The following is a 27,629-nucleotide window of genomic DNA, read 5'->3' as shown; positions in this document are numbered from 1 at the left end:
TCCTCCAGCTCATCTTTGCTTGGAGGTAAGGCAGAGAAGATGTTAAGATGCCTTAGACTGTAGATGCCCTGATTTTCATAGACAAACGTCTTCTCTATTCCTGCCGTCTTCTCTTTTTGGTCCTTACTGCATTTGTGCCTGGTTTTGCTGTATTGTTATTTAAGTAGCATGGTAAATCTCGATGTTAACTGGTTGCTGTTCAATTAATCCATATAGGTTGTGCAACTGTGGGTTATAGGAATAGAAAAGCAAAACAGGCTGCTTTCAGAGAACCCTGTCAAGCCTGCTCCCAAAGACAGACTGAAAAAGCCTCATTTCTGTTCAGGGACTCTGACTGCTTGAAACATGGAGCCGATTTGTTCTCTCTATTTGCGTTTTTCACAGGCAGTGACATTTAAGAGTAATGAGTCTATGACTTTAAATTCCTCATTGATGAGAATAAAGGCAAAGACAGATACATGTTTTGAAGGCTGGAGGAAAGACTCCAGGAAAATTGTGTCTTGACTTTAGATGGCTTTAATTTTGCCACCAAGAATAATTCCAGGCTCACCTTAAATGGCACTCTGATCCATGAACTAAGCAGCTCTGTTTGGTACATGGCAGCGTAAAAAACAGTGCACAGCATGAATATGCAGCGACTGCTTCGGTCTCACTCATGTGGCAGAATGCATCTGTAGCTTCAGAGTGAGCAGGACACATGGAGCAGAGGCAGCAGGTTCCCTGTGCTGCTCTTTTCACAGCAAAATTAAAGAACTTGAAACATTATCTTACTAGAAAAAAATACACGCATCATCTCTCTTTGATCCCTGGGCACTAGGAGCCAAATACTGCCTTTGGGATGTAGTGCAATCAGTATATATATATATATATGTGTGTGTATATATATATATATATATATATATATGAATGAGTAAACTTACTCTTTCAAATGTTTTTCATGCAGCCCAGAGTACAATGATGCAACATATTCAAAAGCAAATCTGTTTATTGATGTGATTTCAAAAAAGAAAAAAGAGTATTAATAGTGTGCTTCATACCGCACTTAGAAGGCAGGAGTTGGACTGTTCCTATTAATTGTACTAGACTGAGACTCAAGTTCCACCTCAGTAAACAGAAGAAAAATTTGATACAGAAGCAGCAATTTTCTGTTGAATGAAATAATGGAGGAAATTTCACATTTGAGGGAGCTTTGATGAGTGCATGCAGGATCCATTTTACATTAATGGGGCTTTCTTATAGCATCCAATTCTCCAATAAAATCATCATTCCTAATAATGAATTCAACAGTAATAATTCACATAATTTCAGAGCAAATCAATAGTGTGTTGGAGCAGACTCTGCACTCCTTTCTCCCACTCACTGTTTTGCTGCTGCGAGTGCCTGGCATCGGTTAGTTTAGGACTGGGGTTTCAGCTGCATTGAGGGCTACATATTTTCCTAAACATATCCACCCTTGAACATCCTCTCACAGTATGTCTTTTAGAAAACCATTAATTTGCTGGTTTTAGTAGTAGTATTTATTACTATTTTAATATCTAACTCCAGCAAGGGAACATTTTGAAAATCAAAGTGTCTTGTGGAATGTATTACTAGATCATCATTTAGGAGACACTGGTTTTATGGGGTTTTTATTTTACATCACAGTGAAAAGAAAACCATGTCAGATACCTCAGATACCTTCTTATCTACCATTTTCTGTGATTAGCAAGAATGTGGTAAGCTTTGGCAATGGCAAATTAAGGGAGGCAAAACCACCTAGCTGCAGCGAAGATAGATACTCTTAAATTAATGTTGCTTCAGATTATGGTCCTATGTCTTATCTTATTATGTCTTATGTTGTTATGATCAGAAGCCAGTTCTTGCTTCAGTCTCTGGTGTGTCATCAGTCATCTCTGTAACAATTTGCTGTTGAAGAAAACATGATGTCAGTACTCTGGAGTTGTAAAACATTGTGCATTTTTCAGAAAAAACTCCATCTGTAGAATTCTCAACGTTTTACTCATTTGCAGATCATTTCCTGTGATGATTCACATGGAAAAAATGTTCTTTTCCACATATTCCAAGCATATTACATGCAATTAATGTATTCCCATCAAAGTCAAATATAAGTAATGAAGCAAAAAAAGAAAGTGCTTTGCTTTTAAAAATATATTACTTTGTAGTCAATCTTTCAAAGCTGTGTTTTAAAGAAATATATCCCTGTTTTTATTGTATCTTTCTTTGTGTTTCCAAAGTATATGTAACTGTTTCACTCCGTTCTTAACCTTAACTATGGCACAAAATTTTAATCAAACACCTGGGGTTTTTTGGCATACCTGTTGGAGCATGTTTGCCTGGAACAAACTTGCAGGAAGAGCAGAAAAAATTGTGGTTTGCAATGTCCAGTAAGTCAAAACCAGGTCCTTCTGGGTCATGCCACCCCTGAATTATATGCATTTATAGGTGTTCTCAAGGCAGCTGGGCTTCTGGTTTGTATGCAGATTCTCTGAGCCTTTGCAGCTCTGGAGGTAAATAACTCAGTACCTGTCCTCTTGGGGAGCTAACCAGATTGCAGTTAGAGAAAACAAATAAGCAAGTAAAAAAGATAAAACCAAGACATGGCTGTAGCATAGCTTCCTGTCAGTCTATTAATCAGTAGTGCTTAAGCAGTGAAGTTGTGTTATCCCTTCAGAATTTACTCACTCCTACCACCGTCTGTTCTGGTTTAGCCAGTCATTCTGGAGGTTCAGACAGCCAAAAAAGTACCATGAATAATTCTTTCTCACTTCATCTTTTAGAAACAACCCGTATTTCTTTATTTCACTGTGCAGTTGTGGCCGCTAGAAATTTCAACCACTTTTATCCCCAAAGCTGTATTGTAAAATCCTCCAGAAAGTTAGGGTCAAAGTTGATAAATTGGGCAAGCTTTTCAAATGCAGGAAAAAAGGAAGGAAAGAGGTCTAGATTGAAGCAATGAAGCCTTTTTCTGTTAGATTCTGCATTTGAAATTCTTCTCTTAGACTATCTGTAACTGCGACTAATAAGTACTGGAAAAACTCCATGGTTAGAGGAAGTGTTTATATAACTGTAATTTATGTGGATGTTTATTAAATATAGAAAAATTTCACAGGAACTATGACACAGTGCTTTCTGCCTCCAGTCTGATCAGCTCTCTCCTAAAAAATATGCTTGACTTTTTTTAAGCTTGCTGCCTCATTTCATGAAGTAGGAATTCTGGTTTGGTCCAAACCTGCCTATATCCAGCATTATCCAGGTAGACAAAGGTGCAGTAAATGGTCACAGATTGATCATCACTTTTTGGCAGCAAGACAAAGTAGAAGTACTCCTGGAAGCATGACTGTAACTGGCTTTTTCCAAGGCTGTGGTAGTTTGGAAGGCTCTTTGGACAGAGATCTTGGAAAAAACAAAAAAAGACATTTTTATTTATCTTGCAGGATGAAGGATAAAAATAATGTTGTTCATTCAGTCCTGCCCTCCACTCTTCCTAGTCTCTCTAGCATCTTTCAACACAGATGACCTTGAGGGAAGAAATTTGTGTTGCCACTTCATCAGAACAGAGTTGTGCCCTATAGAGAAGGGTAAAGATCTTCCACCAGGGGGGACATACCCTTGGAGCAGGGCTTGTGTAGTCACAGCCAAGCCTTCCCACATCTATCCTCCAGAGACATTATTACTACTACAGCATAAATTTGTTTTGTTTATTATTAAGAGTTTCCCTATTGAAAGAAACTTTCAAAAGCTGCTGAATCCTTTTTTTTTTTTTTTATTTGTGAGGAAAAATCATAAAATGCTGCCTGACCAATCTGACAGCCTTCTATTGATGCCATGACTGTCTGGGTAGGTGAGGGGAGAGTGGTGGATATTGACTACCTTGACTTCAGCAAGGCTTTTGGCACTGTCTCACCTAACATCCTTGTAGGCAAACTCAGGAAGTGTTGGATGAGTGGACGTTAATATGGATTGGGAACTGGTTGAATGGTAGAGACAGAGTCCAGTTGGAGGCTCATTGCTAGTGATGTTCCCCAGGGGTTGGGACCAGGTCCAGTCTTGTACAACACATTCATCCATGACTTGGATGAAGGGACGGATGCATCCTCAGCAAATTCACTGACGTTACAAAACCAGGAGGAGCAGCCAATACCCCAGAGTCCTGTGCTGACACCCAGTGAGACCTGGACAGTTTGGAGGGCTGTATGGATGGAAAGATCCAGAAATTCAACAGAGGCAAACACAGGGTCCTGCACCTGGGGAGGAATAATCCCAGGCATCAATGCAGGCTGGGAGCTGACCTGCTGGAAAGCAGCTCTGCAGGTCCCTGTGGATAACAGTCCCAAGCTGTCCAAGAGCCAGCAGTGTCCTTGTGACCAAGAAGGCCAATTGTATCCTGGAGTGCACTAGGAAGAGCTTTGCCAGCAGGCTGAGGGAGGTGATCCTGCCCTGGTGAGGCCTCATCTGGACTGCTGTGTCCAGTTCTGGGCTCCCTGGGCAGGAGGTACATGGAATTCCTGGAGCAGGTCCAGCAGATGGCTACGAAGATGATTGGGGGCCTGGAGCATCTCACTTAGAGGACAGGCTAAGGGAGCTGTGGTTGTTCAGCCTGGAGTAAAGACAGCTGAGAGGGGATCTCATCAATGTCCAAAAGTACCTGAAGGGAGGTTTGAAAGAGGATGAAGCCAGGCTCAGCAGTGCTCTGGGAGAGACAAGGGACAACAGGTCCAAACTGAAGCAGGAAGATCCATCTGAAAATGAGGAAGACCTTATTTACTGTGAGAGTTACAGAGCACTGGACCAGGGTGTCCAGAGAAGTTGTGAGGTTTCATGTTACAGAGATATTCAAGGCCCACTGGGCCGTTATCCTGTGCAACCTGCTCTAGTAGAACCTGATTCAGCAGGAAATTGGACTAAATGATCTTCAGATGACATTTCCAATCCCAGTCACTCTGTGATTCATTGAAAAAGGGCCATTGTGTAACCTTTTCAATTACTGGTACCAGGTGCCATCCCATATATTACTAGGTGGTCTGCAATCCCTGCCTCTACCTCCTCCTTCCTTCCACTGAATTTACTCCTGGATTTAGGACACTCCTTTTCAGTTGATGACAATGAATGGCTGTGGGCACTTTTGAGAGTCAGTGTGTGAGTATTGTTTAAGTCATCTCCCTCTGCTGTGCTAAGGTTTAGGGGAAACAAAAACATTGTATTTTTTTAACACACATCTGCTAAAAATTGGTGTAAAATAATTATTTTACCCTATTAGAGTGAAATTGAACCTGGCTTATCCTACAGTCTCTTTCTTGAGTTAATATGTCTCCATAAGCATAGACCTCTCCACTTCTGAGTGGAGCCCTGTAAGAAGGGCCAAACAAAAGCCTTCTGGAAATATGAAGTACTAATTTACTCAAACTGTACAGCATGCATTTAACTGTTAGTTATGGACCAGTCAAGTATAGGTAATATAATCTGGACTCTCCAGAATTTCCCAACAGTGGATATTCTGTCTGTTAGAATAAATAAAGTGGGAATAAACAGAAGTGAAAACATAGAAACAAAATGGTATGTGCAGTATAGATGTGCTCCATCTACTTCTATTTTTTGATAAACATGGGGAAAAGTATCCAATTCATGCAGTCCCACATTTGTAGAAATGCTACAGGCAGCCACACATTATCCCTGCATCAAATCATTACTTTTCTTTGTTAACAAAGAGTTAAAACATGCTCTCAAGCAAATATTGAAAAGAAAATGTTTAGTTTGTTTATCCTCTGGGAGGGCTTCCTCCTCTGAGATGAGGCAAGAATGTTATCAGTAAATTGGATAATCAGGAACTGCTTAGCTGAGAAAAGAGGGTGGAAATATATTATAAATTCTAATTTGTCCTTGAACAGCATCAGACATGTTTCACATTTGTTACAAGATAGTTTTCAAGCTCACTTTAATTTGGGGGAAATTGCTATTAATATGAAACTAGCTGCAGTTAATCCCTCTGTCAAAACAGACTTTAAAAAATGCTGACCAACATTTGCTGTTTAATTAGATGGAGAACAACAAGCATTTCTAGCATATCTACAATTAATATTTTAATAATATGTTAGCCATGGTGATTTTTAACCAAAAAATACATTAAAACCACCAAACACCCTATTCAGTAGTGAGTAGGCTCCTGGTACCATTGCTCCTGGTATCAGCTCTAGTGAAGAACATAATGGCAAGCTCAAGGTTTTTTAAAGGCCAAGGGATGAAGCAGAATGCAAGTGCGGTTTTTATGTCCTGCTATGTACTTTTCCAGAGCTCACATGGGATGTTGGGTGTTTACAGATAAGCAAATTAAGTGCATCTTCTTTCAAGCTGACCTTCTTGTAAAAACGTAATTTTTCTCTTTAGAGTCCTTATCTACCAGAGTGTGACTGTTATGTGGATAATTACAATGCTGAATAGCTGACAAAAGCATTATCCAGAAGCAAAATTACTAGAAGCTTTACCTTACTCTGAGTTGCAGAAATCTTAAAAGGAGGCACTTAACAGAAATGCTTCTGCAAGAAATAGCACACTGCCATCATGTAGAGTAAAATGCCTACCCACATTTGCTTGTTGCTGTCCTTAATATAGAAGGATGTCTCAGAGAGCAGTGATCCTTGCGGCTCACATGGATCATCCCATGTTTTCCTGCTTTGGTAATAGGAGTGAAAGTTACTGCAACTTCACCAATGCTCTTATCTGATCTGCTGAAATTTCATTTTTCCAGGTATACACAATACGGAGCAGTTTTCCCCCTTGACATAAGTTTATCTTGTACACTGAAGGATGCTGCAAACACATGAGTCCTGGCTTTTAATTCTGAAGACAGGCTCAGTTAAAAATGACATGTAGTTGAAAATTGTGGCTTCACTGGAGTTTACTTTAGAACATGCATGAAGTTAGCTATGTCCATCATTTGAGAGAGGTTTTTCTTATTTGTTTAAATAGTAATTGGTGCCACATGTAGGTGTGCTCTGGGCCAGTACTGCTGTGTGTCAAATAATGAATTCTCTCAGGTTATAATATCTGTTTACAGCAGATGAGATATTGCCTTTCTTGCAGTGTTTAATACACTGTTAAAAATTCTAATGTGGAGAGCATCTGAGTACCAGGTTTTATTGAAGAAACAATGACATTACAGATTTTACCCTATTTATTTTTTCTTACACTAACTTCCTCCCTCCCCACCAGCCTTTCATTCCCTAAGTCTCCCCTTCCCTGCATGGAGGGGTCACTACTAGTGACATTGGGGCAGAAAGTCATTTTTTATTCCTGCTGTGATGCTGCTTGAAGTTGCCCATCTCAGGCACAGTTCCCGGGCATCACCTGGCTTTGATGTCTGTCACTGATGTACAACATTGATGTCCGTGGCTTCTTCATCTACAGGATCTTCCTGCATTTCCCAGATCCCACCCCAGGCCAGGATCTTCACCTTTGGCTCCCTTCTTTTTTCTGAGAACACTTCTTTCTTTCAGGAACTTTTGGCACCAAATATTCTTTCTGGAAACCAAGCTTACAGTTCCTCCAGTCTAAATAATGTATGTGCATAAGAACAGCACATAATCAGCCTTTTAACTAGTGCTCTGGTCTCCTGTCTCTTTATTAATTGCAGGATTTGAGATACACTGCTTTTGTTTAGTCAGAGTGTTATCAACATTTCCAGCAGCTAATAGTGGTTGCAGCTTGCAAGCAGCAGCCTCTTGTCTGAGAGTTCAGGGTTTCAGTTTCATACATTCACCCATGCACCTACACAGCAGTTACCTGCTGCCTGTTCTGTTCACAATTTCACCTGTTCTTTGCCAGTGACAGTTCCTAAATCTCAATACCTGTATTGACGTTCAGTTCTGTGCCAGTACCTTCTGACACATTGATCTGCTCTTTGCTGGACTTCAGCTATATGTTACAGCTTTGTACACTGTACAATTGTACAACAGACACAATGCCTGCCAAGCCTTTTGCTGTCCCTCTGGGTTTCACTACCCTGATAGTGGTAGCCCAATTATGGTCAACATTAATTAAGATTTTTGGACAACAAACCACATAGCCATGCTGGTCCAAATCATATGTAGATGATAAGATCTATGGCTTGTGTTGGCTTAGCTTGTTCCTACTAGAAGCCAGGGTGAATTCTGGTAAGGTAAATACTGTCTAAATATGGACATCTTATGAGTGATGCATTGAATTATTCATGTTGATTGACAAAATCTTAAAAAGCAGATCTTTGGTGATTTTGATGAATGATTTAATTATTTAGCAATAGAGTGAAAATTCAGCTTAATGTCCCCATTTTTTTCACTGTCCAGATTGACCCTTGGGCAGGTAATGTTCTTTTTACTTTGCTGAGCTACATAAACTTCTGTAAAATCACTTGACAGAAGTTTTTCTTATTCATTTAATTATTAATTGGTGCCTTATGGAAGTGTACCTGTGGGCGTGCTTTAGGCCAGTACGGCTATGTGTCAAGTAATGAATTCTTTCAGGTTATAAGAGTAGAAGGCTGAGATTGCCTCTTTGACAGTTGTAAATGAAGTTTTTTTACTGTCCAGCCTGTGTGATCTTACTGAAATCAGTAGCTATTTCTGGAAAAAAATTACCAACACCCTGCCCCACCTCACTCTCCCCCAGCCTGCACTTGGTGTGAAAGGTTTCACTTGAATGTTTTTCCATTGCTTGGAAATCAGAAAGAATTCACAGAAAACAGGAACAGATATTAGAAGGGGCTGCTGGGGCAAGTGGTGGAGTCACTGTTCCTGGAGGTGTTTAAGGGAAGACTGGATGTAGCTTTCAGTGCCATGGTCTGGTTGACAGGGTGGTGTTAGGTCATAGGTTGGATTGCTGACCTCAGAGGTCTTTCCCAAACTAGTTGATTCTGTGATTGTATATCCCTCACATGGAAAAGAAACTGAAACACATTTTGCTATAAAATGTGGTTGTAAAATTCTGAAAGGTAGAAGCACATTGTGACTAACTGTAGAAATAAATTCCTTGAAAACTGATCCCACCAAAATGGTGTAACTAGCCAGTTACTTATGGTCGTGCCCTGAATTCCCTCTAGTCCAAGCAAATCATGCTGTCAATGCATCTGTAGCTTCTGATGAGATCCTCCTTAGCTATGTGTGATCCAAGGGAAGAAACGGCTTTGGAACAGAAATCTGTGCATGTGGCCAAATCCTGACCAAGCGCTAGATTTTAGCCACATGGTGTCACATCTTACCTTATCTTCTGTTATCTTCTCTTACTCCATTTCCCATCTCTATCACTAGCTACTGTGAAATGGAAAAGAGAGGGAGGAAGAGGAATTGTTGTCCTGGTAAGTCACACTTCAGCACTTTGCATGCAAGGCCCATTGCTGCAGCAGGCACTGCCAGTCAGTTTGTGCCAACACAGACTTGCAACAACACTGGGAGCTTGCACTGGTGAGGGAATGGTTTTAGTGCAGGAGGAAAGGGCCCAACCCCTCAGTAAGTCTGAAACAGCAGAAGGCCAGTGAACAACCACACACACACACACATACACACACACACACACACACACACACACACACACACACATATATATATATATATATATATATATATATATATATATATATAATGGGAACTAACCGTCCTATAGTTCTAATTGATTTTTCTGATCTTCTGGCAAATAGCAGTCTCTCATTTTCACTGATGACGATGGAGCCACATAAGCGGCAGGCTTATGTCAGAAATCCGTTAGCAGAGAAGAGAGGACATCAAATCCCTTTGCTGAGGACGCACTGTTCTTTTGTTCTGTAATTCTTTTCCCACATTTTCAGCAAGCTCATGGTCCTGGTCTTCGTTTCACATCATAGTTTTTTGTTCAGATTTCTGGTTTCTGTTTTTCAGCTCCTCTGTAATGATACAATATCCTTGGAAGATAAAGGTTTTGGCACGTGTGAGCAGCCTTACAAAATTCAACTGCTTTTTCAAAGCATTCAAAACACAGGGAAAAAAAGGCTGCAACTAATGACTTTTCATTTCAACACAGGTGTAAATAACCTGAGCCTGTCAAAGTGGAAATCTTGTTTGAAATCTAACTTTCATCATCTTCACCTCAGGAAGAGTTACTTCAGATGCTATGTTTACTAATACTACTGGGACCAAGATCAGCCATTCATCTCTGCTGACACACCAAGCTTAATTTCTCCATGTTCCCATCTCCTGTTTAGTTCTGCCACCATCTCCTCACATAGCCAAGTTTATGCCTGTCCTCTCTGGAATGTTTTCCTTTTCAGCAAAGCAGCCCAGTTCAAGGACCTATAAGCACAGGTTCATCAATCTTGAAAATTATCCAGAAGAGTAGGTAACAATAAATCAGTGCCACTTTTTTCAAAGCACGGAATGTTAGACATGATTTAGCATGTTTAGTGTTTAGGGGACAGGGACTTTTTCTTTCAGTAATAGCTGTTGGTTTATTTACCATGGTGTTCCAGCATCCTAATTAACATTTAGATGATCAAAAACCTGAGATGATATTTTAAGAAGTGCGGAGGTGGATATTTCCTTTCAGGGATAGACTTTTATAGCAAAGCTGCTGAATATGTGAAAAATGCATTTTGAAAAAAATTCTTATGGCCAAATTTTTAAAAGGCTTTATTTTAGCAGGGATATTTTTCATCTCTATAACCGTCTTGCAGAAAAACCTGCCTATTACTGCCTCATTTTTTTCTCAGCATGTCATTTCTAAAGAAAACTATGCCACTAGGAAGTCAATTCTAATTTTATGCACTGTTATGTAGCCTGTCTACACATAAGGCAACTTTTCTTGCTATTTAAACATTGGATATTGTTATGGAGAAACTGGGGTAGGCACTCAAATGGACCCACACCTCTCAATGAGATATAATCTAAAATTTATTCATTTGAAAGGATAGGTACCATGATTGGATATCAAGTCCTACTCTACAGAACAGGAATATACAAGCTCCAGCTTCTCTACACACCCTGTTTGGTTTAGAGTGGCACAAGGTAAACTCATGGGAACAGGACACTTTGTACACTTTGTACAATGTGCCTCATCCCAAGAAAATATAAATTTAACATGCCCAAAGCTCTGTACTTTTTGAAGTGGCGGATTTAACTGTAAAAAAATCCAACCCACCACTTAATAAAGAAAAAAATGTCATTACTAAAGAATAACTCTCAATTTAAATTCTCAATCAGGTATCTGGCAGCAATGACTTCCAGTGTTCAGGCCTCTAGGGTGGCTGGGGAAATCTGTGTTCAGGCTTTGATCTATGGCTCACCTGATGAACAGGTGAGGATCTGAGCCTCTGTACTCTCCAAAATGCCAGCGTGGGAAAGTGATGGGGCAGCATCAGTTAAAAAAAATATAATCAGAAGGGTGCCAGGCATTAGGAGAGAGTGTAGTTCCCAAGGTGGCAGGAGGCACTCAGGGAAGCTGAGGCTGAGGAAGGGTGAGAAAAGGACTTCCCAGCTCATTCTTACATACCATCCTGGTGGTTTGGATGAATTAGGCTCAAGGTTTTTAACTTTAAAGATCTGGATGTCTCATGTAGAAAACGCCATTTTCTGATCTCCTCACAGCTCTTAATTGAGATAGAGCAGGAGAAGGAGAAGTGCTTGTCCAGCAGCAGCCAGCCACAGGGGCAGGAAGCTGCTACAGAGGAATTTTTAAAAACAGTTGTCTCTTTCAGCATCAGAGCTTTTATGCAAAACCAATTAATTAAAATCTAAGAAGGGGGCATGACAGTAGAGTACACAAAGGCTTAGAGATAACTGCAGAGGCATCAGTCCCATTTCGGGGATTTCCTCTTTTTAAGGTGACATCCTAAACCCTTCTCTGCTGCAATACTGGCCCAGCTTGCTTAAAATTCTACATTTCCCATAAACTTTGGCATGAATGAAGCTTTCTGGTGACAACCGTAAATGCATTTAGGGAGAAAGGGGCAAGACACTCATTATTTTTATCAGCCTCCCACAGCAGAAGTTGAAGTTCTATAGAAATTATGTTTTTTTAAATATGTTTCTTTTTGAAAGTTTTAAATCAAAACAATTTCTGAGTGGTATGTTCCTCACAGCTGGAATAATAAAAAAATAGTGGTTGGGCCATAGGTAGATTAGCTGGAGGTGACAGCCTATCTGTGTCTCTTTCCCTTCCTCATTCTGTCTTTTACAGACCTGAACGTTTTTATCCTCTCCTTTCTGTTTTTTTCCCCACTTTGGCATAAGTGCCTAATATAGTTATGTTTATACAGCCAGTATAACATCATGTTGTTACCAACATCTGCAGTTTTCTTTGAAATTTCTCCAGGCTGTAGGGCTCGTTCTCCCTCTCCGGTTATTAATCTTATGTTGAGACTTGGAACAACAGGCAAAAAGCATCAGCCAGCAGTGCTGTGGCCATAAAGGGGATGACACAGGTTCCTCCCTTTGTGTGTCTGTAGCCAGCGGATTGTCATTTGAGTTCCTTAGGAAAAATGTGACTTTCCTGAAATGCACAGTAGTTACTAAACTGCTTTTGTAAGGAAACACAGGAAAAAAAGAGTTGGAATCAAATTCTGCCCTGTTCCCTCTGTCTTTCTCTGCCTACAAATATTTCCGTTCACCTATATTGAGGTGTTCTGTTTCCATTTAGGCTTCCTCCAAAAAAGATTTAAATTTATAAAAGTGATGCAGTGTGTCCTTTTAGTGGTATTTAAGGTCATATTATCAGAACAGTTTAAGATTCAATTTTCCATGACTGTTCTGGAAAACCTAGCCTCTGGTTTAGATATTCAAATGGGAGCTGACCCAGTCACAGAGTATTTCTAGTGAGGTGTTATTAAACATGACCTGCTTCTCAAAACAATGCATCCTTCCAGACCTAGGTGCCTGGATACATTAGCTGATATCTGAAGAAAATTACTGGGCAGAACCTCATTTGTAAGTTTATTTAAGACCTACTCAGTATTCTGGCCTGAAATGTCCTCTTTTTTTCCAGTGAAATACTGTTTCTTTTGTCAGTTTTGCCTTTTTACTGTTTGAAAAAGGAATACCAGCCTCTACAGACTTGGAGATAGTTGATACATTAATGACTAGGACACAGAGGACATTTATTCTAATGTCTGTGTGGTTTTTTCTCTGTATGAATTTCATAACCACATAGACACTACTTCTTTGACCAAAGAGGACACGTTAAGGGTTCATGAACACTATAAGTCAGCTAAACATGTCTAGTAATTTCCATTCTAAATCCCCACTTTTAGAATTTTCAATTTTTATAACTTAAACACCAGCATCTGGGCCAAAATAACATTAGCGCAACCTCTGACAGTTTTACCCCTTACTCCCCTAAATGAGAGCCATCTCATACAAGTTTTGGCAAGGGACAAAGACAGTGAGCCCATAAGAAAACTCATGAGGCCGTTAATCACTTTGTATTTGGAATAAGGTAACATGGGACTCAAGAGATAATGCTTAAAGACCCACACTGACTGAGGAAAGTAAAAAATAGGTGTTGAATAGAACTGCCCATTCATCAAACATTGTCTGCTCTGTTTGGTGAATGAAGAAGTAGTGTGCCTTGAATAAAAATAGTGAAAATCACATCCCCAGACAGCAACCAAAAAGCAACTGAGCAGAATTTTGTTCTGTATTTACCAACCAGCTTAAGTAACCTTAGTAAGGGTTTTTGGAGAAGAAGGTAGGAGGGATGATTACTTTTTGAAGGTAATAGCAAAGCTATCAAAGCTGTTAGTTTACTCCCCTTTGAATGAAAACCAGAGAAAAAAGTAGTTAGGTTACTCCAAGTGAAGCTTAATTGTAAAGCCTTCAGTTCCTATATTTCTGATCCACCACTGACTGAAATTATTCCAGGTGAGCTAAGATAAGCAGTGACTACTGCATGTGAGCATCAGCAGCTTCCAGCTTTGCTTTAAGGTTGGTATAGGGGAATATCTGCTGGTGGGAATACACAGTGGGCTGCAATCAAACCATCAGCTATTTAAGGAGACAGAAATCAACCTAGACAGTGATGGTCAGGCTTGCAGATCATCAGTGTGTGCTCAGCACATGTCCCTGAGGAGACTGTGTTAGTGTCTGAGACTTCACTAATTGGAGCACTGCACCTTCCAGACAGTGCTTTAACCAGCTCATGTGTGAACCCTCTCCTTACCCTTCCCCTGCCCTATGCTTCAATCCACAGAAGGATTAACCCAGTGGGAGTAACCACGCCACAGAGAGGCTTTCAGCTTCAAACAAGGCCTGGTACCCTCTGGCAACAAAGGAAAATTATCCTCAAATAGTCTCTATTGTGTGGTTGTAGCTATTGCTATTATTGTTACTATCTTTGTCACTGTAATTTATTTTTTTTTACTTTTATGAGTCATTAATACCACTTATTTTCTAGTATTTAATGTATGTTCAGACCAAATTCCTAACTTTCTTATGATTTCCAGGAGAATTTATTGGGAAATAATGTTTCAACACATTACTATATCCTGTGCCACTACTTTAGGCATAATGAAATAACTCTCTTCTACCAATGCATGACTGTGGAACTGTCACTGTACTCATTCAGCTTTAAATAACATCCTTTCAAGATCTGTGTTCTGCCTGCTTTTTTCATTATTTTAATCTACCAGATATCTCCTAAAACCTGCCCCATTCAGGCATCTGCATGGTCAATAAGTGTGCATAAATAGGAGGCCAGAAATTGATGCAATGAGTCAAACCCTGGTCTCATTTACACCTGTACTGAATGCAATCTCTTATCTGTGATGTGAGCTGTGATTGTGCCTCATTTCTGAATCTCAGAAACTTTTGGGTCAGGTACATTGCCAGTATGTAGTTATCTGATTCCTGGCATGCACTAGTTTTGAAACAGCTTAGCCATAGTTCTCTGAGTGATTTAGTGTAATGGGGAAGAGAAACTGAAGAAAGAATTGTTATGTGGGGGGAAAAAAAGATGTTTCTTGTAGAAATGCCATTTTCAGACCTTGAGATATGGTGATTTAGCATAAATACAGCATAAATGATTCTTCTCCAAGCTCCATAGTTATTCCTCAGTGGGAGGCAGGGAGACGCGGGGAAGTTTTTTCCAAGCTAGCTCCACTGTAAACCAAGTAGTTAGAACTGAAAATGGGTTGAAGATTGGAGCTTTTGGTAGTTACAGGGGTTTCATTTTGATTTGATTTAGCCTTCTTGTAGACTCAAGTGTGTGACAGAAATACTTTTCCTCTCTTTGAAGTCACTACTTAGCTACTCAGATATAAAAATATGGCACTCGGCAATGGAAATACAGTGTTGCTCTTTTGTAATTGTCTTACTCATTTTCACATGACCACAGACTCCTATTCTGAAAGAGTTGGGGGTTTGATTTTTGAAAGCAACTCAGATGCTTCACATTCATTTTGCACATCATTTTTGCGCACACTTGTTTTGACAAATGTGTATCTTCTGTGATCACATGGTTATAACATGTAAGGACCAACATCCACCTTATAAAGTTAGCATTGGCTGGAATGGCTGGAAAAGCATAACATAGTCAGCAGGAAGGACTGTGAGCCTGTCTGCCTCTTCACAGCTAAATCTTAGGAGTACATTGGTACAGAGCAGCATGAGAGGAGAATTAGACCTGGTGTAAGCGCTGACGTGTTGCATAGGCCAACTGTGATGTCATTTTCCTTTTCTCATCCTGCCCTGTAAATATAATGAAAAACTGTGAGGGAAATACTCTTTTTTCAGTGCCAATTGTTGATCACCAGGAAGGGTGATTCAGCATTTCATCATCAGTAATAAAAGCACAAAGCCACAGAAGTCAATATTGGTTTGGGCATGTGTAATTGGAAAGAAACTATAACTGAAAAAATCCTCTCAGCACACTAATCCAAGTGCAATCATGCAGGAAAAAGAAACAAATAAACAGGCATGTGTTCTTCTAAGAAATCCTGTGTTTGCTAGGAAAAAAGACCTCAGAAAAAGAGGATAGAAAGCATGTCTGCACTCACTGTTGCCAAAAGGGGCAACAAGTGGGGAGCAGGCACTGACTCCACTCCCTTGAAGTCCCTGGGGCACCCCCCATACTCGACCCCGTTCAGTCCCTATCACTCCAGCAGTCTATAGAGGGAAGTGGGGAAGATCTTGGTTCCCTGTCCTAAAGGAAGCACACAGGTAAAACATCTGAGCCTGGCTCACTGCAACAACCCATGGCTACCTCAGCCTGCCTTACCTGGCTTGCAAGTGGCCACTTCAGACACCTCTTCCTCTGAAAGTGGAACACAAGGCTTGGGTTTTAGCAACAACTTAATGAAACCTTCCCCGCAATGCTTCTTTCTGAGGTAGCACTTCACTGAATGAAACTGGCAGCATGTACATAACCAATGAACTCAATGAGTGCTTTCAGATGCAGGATCCTTCTGACTAATATTTATCATGTCTGACTAATGAGGCCTGTTAAAATGTCAAGAGTTTTTAGGGTTTTTTATTAACCTCATTTCATACTAATTCTCACAGTAGATATAATGAACAGATATGTTGTTTACTCATTCCATTTACACAGTCCTGTAGGGGATAAAAGAGTTGCTGCAGCATCGCTGCTTCTTCATAGTTTAGGAAGTGTTATGGTTGTATGAATAAAAGTGACTGTTCCTGCCTGGAAGCAAGCAGACTTGGGTCTGTCACTTAAGAGTAGGTCCTCACTGAAGCTAATATAGAACTACATTTGGCCTAGTGGGAGAATCCTGCTTCTTTAAGGCCAAAGTTCTGCTGTAGCTCCCCTACCTGTGGCACGTAACTTTTCTACTGTCAAGGGAGTAGAGTATGGTCAAGCTTGTGGCACCCTCACTGCCCCACTCAGGGACATGCAAGGAGCCCTTCCTGCACCCTCTGAGCACTGGCCCAGGATGGTGAGAGCAGCAGTCCCTGGGAGCAATTGTCAGTATTGTTTTGAGCATGTGTAATTGAAAAGAAACTATAACTGAAAAAATCCTCACAGCACACTAATCCAGAGCAACCATGCAGGAAAAAGAAACCATACAAACAGGGATGTGTTTGCCTGTGAGTTGGAAATGGCAAAGGAGATGGGTTAACCCTCTCACATATGCCTGGAGCTAACTTCATCCACAAAACCTGGGCCTCCACTGATGGCCCAGCTCCCCAGAGCTGCTCCAGAGCCTGGGTGCTCCTTCAGTGGCTCCCTCAGCCATGCACAGCCACGCCAAGACCTTTCAAAATAACAGAGGGGTTTTGCTTGGTGTTCATGAGGCAGAGACACTATTGGTCAGATTATCATATAGCAGAACATAATCCAGTATAAATCTAAAGGCAACAACAGCCTGGGAAAGAGCCTGGGGGACAAATGCCTAAAATGGAGAGGCTGTAAAGAAAATGGGTGTACGAATGTGCGTTTTTAAAAGCAGGTAAGGCAATGAATGCTGCCAGTATTTGCTCTACCACAGCTGACCCCATCAGCTCTTTCAGGTCACTTGTTTAAATGGATGGAAACTATTGATTTTGTCTAATTCAATCTTTGCTGTGTGTTTCCTAGGGACGAACGCTAAGCACGGACTGCGCTGTAAGGCGTGCAAGATGAGCATCCACCACAAGTGTGCCGACAGTATCGGGCAGCAGCGGTGCATGGGCAAGCTGGTAAGTGAGCAGCCCAGGGCAGCTTGTGCTGGAGCTATTTTTGTGTGCCTGAACCCCAGGTGTGCATTTAGCTGCTGCATTAACAGAACCCACACCAGGTCGCTTTACTGAGGCGGGAAAAGCGAAGCCAGGTGGTGCCCTGCTGTCAGTTTGGGCGATTGCTGCTGCACAAGGATGCAAACAAAAACAAGGCACAAATCCAGTCTGCTTTGTGGATGTGAAAATACAGTTACGAAATGCAAATTTAGGTAGCTAACAAAATTAATTACTTTGATTTCAACAGTGCTTGCTGTAGTGTAAACCTCTCAAAGAATGCTATGAATTAATCATAGTATTTCAGTAGGGTTTAACAAATGAAAAATCCTTCAAGTTATGTTTTATTGTTTTCTCCACAGTTAGAGCTTGAATAAAAAAATGTAATTCACCTTAAAAAGAAAATCAAGGGATATTTTGCAGTAAGACACAGCAGAGTTTGAAGCAATCTCTCTGCAGGAGGGGCTGGGAGGAGCCTGTCCCTGTAAGGGCACAGTACTTTAGTGCCTGGATTGCCTTCCAAGCAGCAAAATCTTGTGGTTGGCAGTGGCAGTAGACTATGTCTGAGACAATTCTAACCCACCTTGTTGACTATTATGGGACTATGGTTCCTTCTGGTTACTTTTGGTAAAAGAACTTGGAATAATACCAATTGGAATATGAAAAGTGAATAATACATAGATTCATGTTTCAGATGTTCTCAGATTTGTTGTGACTTGTAGACACTTGAGACTACTGAGCTAAAACCAAACAGTTTTACTGTGTTAAGTGATGGGAAAATACAAGCACTGACTTCAAAAGTGCTACAAACCTCATCTTTCACTGGAAAGATCTTTTCTGTCCAAGAGGGCTCACTGAAAGCTATTGTTGTTTACATCCCCAAGTCTTCCTGTATCTAAACCATAATCATAATTCTAGTATGAGGCATTCTGGTATAGGAAGTTGGTCTGTGAAAAGCTGAATGACAAGCCCTGGACAAGGCAAATATTGTCCCATGTTAATTGATTCGTGCATGTCTTGATTCCAGCCTCAGCTCTTGTGGTTACTAGTTTACAAAAACAAAAAAAGAGAGACCATATTTACATCAGGAAGTTGTCAGCAAAGTCGCAGGAGTTTTGTGAGCTCATGCTGATGCTCTGAATTTAGCTTGGGTGCAGACAAAGGCTGAGGAATCTGGAATTTATTCCTCTAAGACTCCAAGACTATCAGTCTCCTCAGTCTTTTTCAGTCCTTTCTGCAGCTCATTACCTGAAGAACTGGTTGTCTGTCAGGTTTTGATGTACACTGAATAGAGGATATGGAAAATATGCATATCTCTTCAAATCTTCCTCACTTCTCAGTGTGACTAGAAGTTCTCACAGCCTGCAGACATTAGAAATTGGAGAGACCATTTGTGAAATTCCAATGTCTTGAAGGCATTAATTTTGAATGGATGCCTAAAATTTTGCCTGAACTGAGATACATTTTTTAGAGCGGTATAGGCACCATTATTTGCCATATTATGGTACTCTTTAATGATATAGCTTGAGTTTTTATGGTGCATTTTTCTACACATCGGCACTATGAGAATATCTGATAACAGCTTAGAGAGCTTGTTGACCTTACAAGACAAAAAAAAAAAAAAAAAAAAAAAAAACAGTGGAAGCTGCAGTCAGTCAGCAGAAAACCTTAGAAAAACCTGTAGGAAGGTTCTAAATTTCTTGGGTTTCACATATGTGTATGTGGGAGCATGAGGATTTGGAGTTAGGGTGGGGAAGGATAGTCACATGTTTAACAAATACAATACAATGCAAATTCACATTATATATATATATAAGAAGATAGGGAAACTTCCCAGAACCTCTAATGATTCAGCACTTCTGCTGCAATTAATTAGTTTTGCTTTTGTGTAAGACAAAAGAAAAAAGAGAGCTGAAAATGAGCCTGTCCTTCCACACAAATATAGGAAAATGATTTTTTTTCTAGGCAAAAAAATCAAATAAACATCTGATCTCTACACCTCACAGTGACTGAACAACAGGAGGCAAATTTCCAGCCTCACCACAATGTTCCACCATTAACCAAAGAGCTGAGGCTATTTCTATTTCATCAGTCAAGGCAAGCAATGCACTTCACTCATTTTTGCTTTTTCTCCCTCCAGCCAAAGGGGTTTCGACGGTACTACAGCTCGCCGCTACTCATTCACGAACAGTTTGGCTGCATCAAAGAAGTGATGCCTATTGGTAGGTTTTGACTGCTTTTCCATTCAGTCTTCCCTTGGCAATGGGAAGACTCCGTCCAGCTCCTTTCAGTGACTGGATGCCCTTCTGCCATCTCAGGAAAGGATCACTTCAAAGATACAAAGCTGGAAGAGGACAGGGTGTGTTCATTGTGTGTTTCACTCAAAACCCTGTGTGCATACCTCTTAGCAATTACCCTACTTACCAGAACAACTACCTGAGATCAAGGTAGGAACTTAGAAGTGAAGGAGCGCTGAAATATTGAAATGAGGGTCTGAGCTGGGAAAAAATGGATAAAAGACAGGGAGATCAAAATAACAGGGGGCATTCAAATCACTGGTCCAGCTTTTGAGGGATGCTGCTAGGTTCCTGTCCTTTTTCATCCATATTTCTTACTTTCCTCATATTTTTCCTTATTGATCATGTCTACACATTGTCTGAGTACTTGAAAGACTACTTGCTCCTCACTGTAATAACAAATTTCTGAAAAGAAACATTTTGAAATGGAGAAGTTAAGTTTATTCTGGAAAATATTTTTCCGCACCAGTACTCTAATCAGGCAGACCTGGAAGTGCAAAAAAATCAAAGCTAAAACTAACAATCCGCTTGAAACTACTTGTCTGAGGACATTTGCATTCTTACTGTCATCAGTTTAAAAAAAATTAATTACAATTATTTCATCTAAGTTTCTCTTTCTCAAAAACACCCATCATTTTTATCAGAAGTAATAGAAACATTTCAAATAAACTCTGGCTAAAAAATGACATGTGCTTTCCTCCAATCAAAATCCAAAATCTGTTGCACTTTCCCGGTACTTTGGCTAAAATTTTCCTCTTTGTGCATAGCTCTACAAATGTACCATTTTCTACATGCCCACAGCCTTGTGTCACAAGGGAAGTTGAGGTCTAAGAATGCATGATGTAGAAGAGAGTTTGAACTGAATTTTCTTGTTTCCATCAAAGACATCCATTTCTCTTCCATGGGAGATTATTTTTGTGGCTAGCTACGAGGGAAAGCCACTGTTGAGAGCAATCCAAGAAGTCACTGGTAGAGACAAACATGGATTAGAACCTCCTGGTAATCTGTCTTCTTTATCACCACATAGGTGGCACCAGTGATGATTAGGGGAGGAGAATGGCGGGTGAAGAGAGACAAGGCGATGGCCGAGAATGGAAGAGCCAGGATGAGAGGAGGATGATCTTTATGGGAGTAGAGAGGCAGCAGAAAATTGATAGCAATTCCATTAAGTTCAACACTCACTTTTTATCAGCATGGTCTCTCAAATTGTTTCTAAGCATACAGCTCTACCTCTTGGTAGAGGCATGTGTTGCTCCAAGGTAAGCAGGAAGATATCCTCAAGGTACTGATTGACTGATGCATGTTTTGCTCCTTCTGTTGCAGCCTGTGGAAATAAGGTTGACCCTGTGTATGAAACTCTTCGCTTTGGGACTTCCTTAGCCCAGAAAACCAAAAAGGGAAGTTCTGGAAGTGGGTCTGACTCTCCCAACAGAAACTCTGTAAGTATCCCACATCTTTCTTCCGTTTTCTTTCTGGAGGAGCAACAGATAATCATTCACATGAGATTGTGTCAGAGTTCACAAAACTTGTATTTCAAACCGTAAAAAAACCCTAAAATCTTACTCTCAGCTTCATATAGGGACCAGAAAATTTCTTAGTTTTGCAAATTCAAGTTTTATGTATCTTTTAGATGACTTTTGAGAAAAAGAGAAAAATACTAATTAAATTAGTAAACTGTTTTTATCAGATTGGAAAAGGAAATATTAATCTTTTTATTTTGTATATCCATTTAGAAGGGTAACTGAGATAATTGAACTGTCAGGATGGAGGAGATGCATAGTGCCCGTTGTTGATGATGGCCATTTGCCCTTCATACAAATGATAATGATAAGTTGGAGTCCTCAGAACCTAGATTTAAAAGTACATTATCCCAATACAAGCCCAGAAAATATTAAGACACTGCTACTGCAGCAAAGCAAGGGACTGGGACCTCCACCCCTTCCCAGTGCAGAATCGTGAGGGAGGCATTACAGACCGGGGCTTCTCTCTCCAAACCCCAAATAAAAATAGACAGGTGTGATAAGGCTGTTCTATCCAGAGAGGGAGGTTTTAGCCTTAATGTTTGTCATTCACTCCCTCCAATCATAAAAGTCACTGTCCTAAGGACTATGGCAGAAGAGGTAGAGAACAAGGGAAGTGACAGTTCCCGTGGCCATGCCTTTGCTATATCCATACCTTGTTCAACGGTAAAAATTGCCAGTTTCTTCCTTATCCTAGTATTGGGATCCTCAAGATCAGAAGCTCCTTCATGGTGTTGAAAGAACATTTCCTACCTTCTCAGCCTCTTATAAACAGGCACTCACACCTATGTTTGAGGTTCTCTTCTATTCCATAGAGATCCTCCCCATGCCATCCCTCCCCCTCTCAAAAAAAATAACCATAAAAAGAAAACCACGCCTGAATCCACTGGAGGCTAAAGCTGATTGTCATCTCTAAAAATCTGGCCCACATTATCTGACAACCTGTTCTGCTCACACTCATAAGAAAAATCACTGGGCATAGAGACATGATGAGAGTTGGTCTCCAGGTCTCAAAGCAAATATTTATATGCTTAATATCAAGTCATGCTAATATCTGTATATATTTGTTACAACATTTCCCTGGCATTTAAATGCATGCTCATTCACATGGCTCACGTGTAATCTCAGGTGGTATAGGTGGACTCTAAACAGGCACCAATTCATGTCAGATGGGAAAGAAAACAAACTCAAGCAAGAACTAAATGAAGTCTGCAAGAGATTTATTAAAGGACATGTCCTCTATCCACCCCCATTTGTGCCTTAAAAGGAATTTGCTAATTCCCTTTTTTTTTTTAAACCCAAAGTGACTCAACCTTCTGTCGCATTATTACATTTCTTTCTTTCAATTATTTAATTTCCTTTGAAACAAAATTTCTACAAATGTAATTATTGCATTCTAAATCAATAAAGTTTATGTTGAATTATAAATGAAAACTCGAGCACAGAAGTCACTAATGCTGCGTCAACTTACTCTAGGGAGCAGATCATAACTAGGTGGGGTGTAGGCGTAGAATTGGGAACGCAAGCTCATTACAGGAATTTCTCCAGGGTATTGAAGCTGAGAGAGAATGTAACATGTGTCAGCATACAGGAAATAGAGCACATTAGAGAATTGAATAAGCAGACCTGAGAAACCATAAATTTTGCCAGCACAAGCTTGTAGATCAAGACAAGGATAAAAAAAACAGGGTACACACAACCCTGAACGAAATGATGGAGCTGAGGACCTTTAAAACTGGTGTGTGACCTGGGAGTAGGTACTGACCAGTGGCTGCACAAGGATGTGGCACAGAGCCCTTAGAAACATGTGTAGTTAATAGGGGTCAGAGGGACTACGACCTTTCCCCAGTGATCCTCACTTCTGGGCTGCTTTGCTCCTCTCCAAGCAGAAGCAGCAATGCAGCTTTGAGGCTGTGCTGACTCCCAGCCCTGGGAGATGGAATGTGCTTCAAGGCTCTGCCATGTCGCCAAACTAGGGACACCAGGGACCTGGGGACACCTGGGATACTACTTCACCTTGCAGGTGGTGTCCAAGCTGTCCAAGGCCTTGCTGTGGGTCAGCACAACAGAGGTGCTCCTGTTGAAGGTGATGAAAAGCAAAGGTGACTGGCTTAGGAGCTGTACCTTACCCCTACAGCCATGAAACTGCCATACTGCATGCATTTCATGTAGACAGCCTCTACTCTCTGCAGAGACAACCACCTTCCTCTAAACTAGCCAAAGTATTTTTAACATGACTGAGCTGTGTGGACGTACTCATTGATTTTTCCGCCCGGATTCTGCATTTCCCATAAAAGAAAGTGGCCATATGCTCCAGATTTACTACCTACTGCTTGCTTCAAAACTGTGCTTCTGCAACCCACATTTATACAAAAAGGCACTTGAGGTGATGCAAATGTGAATCTAGTTCTTGTTAGTTTTTTTGTGGAGCAGGTCCTCTCAAAAGCAGCTTTGCACCTATCATTTCTATTAGACCATTTGTCACGTAGTCATTCAGTGAAAAATCATTAAGGGTAAATGAGGTTGCCTCAGAAGGTTTTGGATGAAGTAAATACTGAAGAGACAGTCACTACACATCCCATATGCACTAGAACTTAACAAAATAATATTAATTGCTAATCAGCAATAATGAAGCTAATGTGAAAACTGAGGAACATATTGTAGCAATGAGAGCAATGAGCTGAAAATTAGCTGGGACTTAGTCTTTCAACAAAGCCGGTCTTTCTCTTCTCCACCCAGCAACCAGAATCCATAGATATGCTCTGCACTGGATCTGTGTAAACTTTGCTATTGCAATGTCTCCTCATCCTCGGGTGGCCTATTTGGGCAAGATGCAAGATAAACATGACCTGCTGCAAAAGGCTGAGTCTAAAAACAAGGAGCAACAGAGCAGCAAAGTATATATTCTTAAAACAGCAAGGGAAACAAGATAGCCACAAGACACCTGTGGGACAAATCTACTTTCAACCCCTTTGTTCATTCGTTTCCTTTGTGGAAAAATAGCTAGGAAAGTACTAGATAGGAGAAATAAAATTGTGAAAGCCCTTTCTAAAAAAAGCTTTGCTGTCAACACTAGTAAAAGGGGAACAAAACAACATGTAAAATCTATAAAACAAGTCAGATTCTGCTCCCTGAACAAAAACAGAAATGTTCCTGTGATACAGGACTGCAAAGCAAAAGAGCTTTGTGTGTACTGTGTGTACAGTACAATTGTAAAGTGTCGTACAATAACATTAAATCCTTCTTGTGTCTTGAAATTTGTGAGCTGGAAAAAAAATAAATCTTGGGAAAGATGATTTGCAATAAATTTACATTTCTTCAGATTAGAGAAAGCACCTGACTCAAGTTCAATCTTTGGGGTTTTTCTAGTTTTCAAAGATGTAGAGAGTTCAACGACTGAAGTTTTGTTAAGGTCAGACTTGCACAGAGTTGTTTGGTGCAGCTCCTAATTCCAGTTGGGCTATACAAGGCGAAGCTGACTACCCAACCAAGGAATCTGTATGCAGAGTATACTTCTGAGGCTTGAGATTATGTCATCCCACGTTTTCCTATGCCCTGGAACACTGGGTCCCTAATCATGACTGACATTAATATGGTACAGAAAAGAAATCATAGTAATTCTAAAAGCAACACTTAGGTTTCAATTTCCCTAACCATACTGGCCAGATGACTGTTTAAAAAGAAAGTGAGGGCAGATGTTTAAAGACTGACTTCATCCACTTCATTACACTCTAAGCTCTTTCTTTTACAGCATTTTAACAGAATTAAAATGACCCTTACATTACAGTTATTTTACTGAATAATGTATTTGGGACTGCCATATTAAAATTCAGTAGTTTCAACTAGTGTTCAGTCTCCCTGGATGATAGCTATTTAGTACACCTGCAGAATCTGCAAATCCCCTCGTGCCCATTCTGTTTTGTTCAGAGAAGCACATTGCTCAACATAATCCTTTGTTCCTTAACTTTCACTTTATTTTATACTGCAGAAATCTTTTGTGCTCCAGACTCCAAACTTGGTTTGGAATTTTTTGTCAGGGCTTCCACTGCTCCCTGTGCAGTAGGTATGTGCTGTGCATCATCATATCCAGTGTTTCCTCCCATCCCGCTAGCCTGACTCTGCTCTGCTCTCTCACCACTCAAGTACTGCGTTTCCCAAAGGTCTTTGCTGTGGTTTTATTTCACTTCATTGGTCCCTTTTTCTGATTTATCCTGTCTCATGTGCTGTTTCTGTCCCTGCAGACAGCTGACTTGGTAGAAGTTCCTGAGGAAGGCAATAGCTCTGCAGGCACCCTCGACCTAAGCAGAAAACGCAGCAACAGCGGTGAGTGCCCCCAGGCCAGGACAGCCCCCCCCGGTGAAAAGGCCCATGTGCAGCCTGTTTCAGAGCAGGGGTGATGGCATGGACAGGTTTTGGCAGTGTTCTGGTTTCCAAAGCAGGGGGTGAGTTGGTGCAAAAAATTTGGGGAATGCTTTTTGCCATTCAGATGAAATGGAAGCCAACACCTTCCTTAATGTGGTGTGTCCAAAAGTGCAACTGGACAAGGTTCAGGTCTATTCCCTATCTCCTATATTTGCTTCATGGTCATGACTGTAGACTTAACATGCTTCACTTCCACATTGGCAAAGTGGAACCAAAAAAATACTTTCTTTCCCATATGTTTGATTTTTCCACACAATTTTGTATATCATAATCTCTTTGGGACAAAAAACTAATCATAAAAGATCTTTGTGTCTGTCAAATACACAACACAGTGAATTTTGATTATAATTGCATCTTCTCAGTACAACTGTAGTATGTACCAGTAATATTAATGGCCCAATTCCTTTGTTTGATTTGCAGTACAAAAGTAATCTTTTTTGCAGCTTTGGTTTGATGGTTTGATAGCATCAAGGGTTTAGTAATGAAATCTCAGCCACCAAGAGTTGGTGTTTGTGACCATGTTCTTGATTTCAGCCATGGCAGTGGAAGTCATGCACAGAAGGAGTTGTTGCTCAGCACAAATTCAGGCCCAAACCATCATGGCAACTTCTCTAACAGCACCTGAAATCTGTTTTGCTGAATCTCACAAGATGTACAGAACAAAAACAAACCACACCGAGCATAACTTTTTTTCTTTGTGGTACCCCCAGTGCTCCATACATACTGCTGCCAATTCATGTAGGTGACGGGCCAGCTTTAGCTGTCTGTTCCTATATTATGCCACCTCCTTACTCCTTTCCTCCCCTCTTGGTCCTATCATCTCTCCTCACGGTGTTCTGTGATTTCCTTCCTCTTGTTTTGTGAATATCTCATCCATATTACCTGATTTCTCCTGAAATTTTTATTAAGTTTTCTGTCTTGCAAGTGCAAGTTGACCTGACCTGGTTAAAGATAGAGAGTTCAGTCTGCACTACATTGTTTAATCCTGGCCACTTGAGATTGAATTGACCCTGTTTGAATGTTCAGATAACTTTTTATTTCTTTGCAAGTCAATAGTTTCATTTCTGAAACCCAAAGAAACTTTTTTTCTCTGAAATCTGTATTCACTGAATGCACAGAAAAGCATTCAAGGAACTTACTTAAAGAGATTAGTTTAAAAACTCAGCATGTGTCAAACCTCCAAATAACTTCCTCGGCACATTAACAATTCCTTTGATCAGCACTGGCTTTTTTACAATCCATCCTTTAGGGGCTCAGAGTATAAATTATGCATCAGTCACTCCAAAAATTTCTTCTTGGTAGATTTTTAATAAACTGCCTGCACTGTTTGCACAAGCTATGGAAATGGTAAAATCTTTTTCAGAATGTAAAAATCCCTGTTTTATTTCCTTTCTTTTTTTTTTTTTTTTTTAATAGATGGATTTCTGTTGTATGGAGATATGAACCACATACCTCTATGACTTTCAGATTCGAGTGCCTCCTATTAACATCCAGACACCACAAACTAAACATAGATTAAAAATATAAGTACATTCAAAATGTTTTTACAAAGTGACTCATGCCTCCTTTTTCTTCAGTTGTCTACTGCTGCTTTATCAGGAGGTTGCACATTAATGCCTCAGTGATTCAGGTCCCTTCCAGTTGAGTTTGTGTTGTTATTTTTTTGCTATTAAAATACTGTTCTACAAATAAGTATTTGGGAAAATGTACATTTGATGCTCTTTGGTAAAGGG

General features: G+C 40.3%; 1 protein-coding gene across 1 annotated transcript in view; it reads left to right on the top strand.

The window, feature by feature from the left end:
* Positions 1 to 27,629, top strand: part of STAC (SH3 and cysteine rich domain) — a 72,006-nt gene that overhangs the window by 26,010 nt on the left and 18,367 nt on the right. The window contains exons 3-6 of the mRNA XM_063157156.1: positions 17,524 to 17,624; positions 19,798 to 19,879; positions 21,278 to 21,393; positions 25,716 to 25,797. Coding sequence (XP_063013226.1) covers positions 17,524 to 17,624; positions 19,798 to 19,879; positions 21,278 to 21,393; positions 25,716 to 25,797 — 381 coding nt within the window. The remainder of the gene's footprint in view (positions 1 to 17,523; positions 17,625 to 19,797; positions 19,880 to 21,277; positions 21,394 to 25,715; positions 25,798 to 27,629) is intronic.

The sequence above is a fragment of the Melospiza melodia genome, chromosome 1, assembly GCF_035770615.1.
Source record: "Melospiza melodia melodia isolate bMelMel2 chromosome 1, bMelMel2.pri, whole genome shotgun sequence".
Classification (NCBI taxonomy): Eukaryota; Metazoa; Chordata; class Aves; order Passeriformes; family Passerellidae; genus Melospiza; species Melospiza melodia.
Note: the sequence above shows the minus strand (reverse complement) of the source record. Positions and strands in the feature narration are given on the sequence as shown.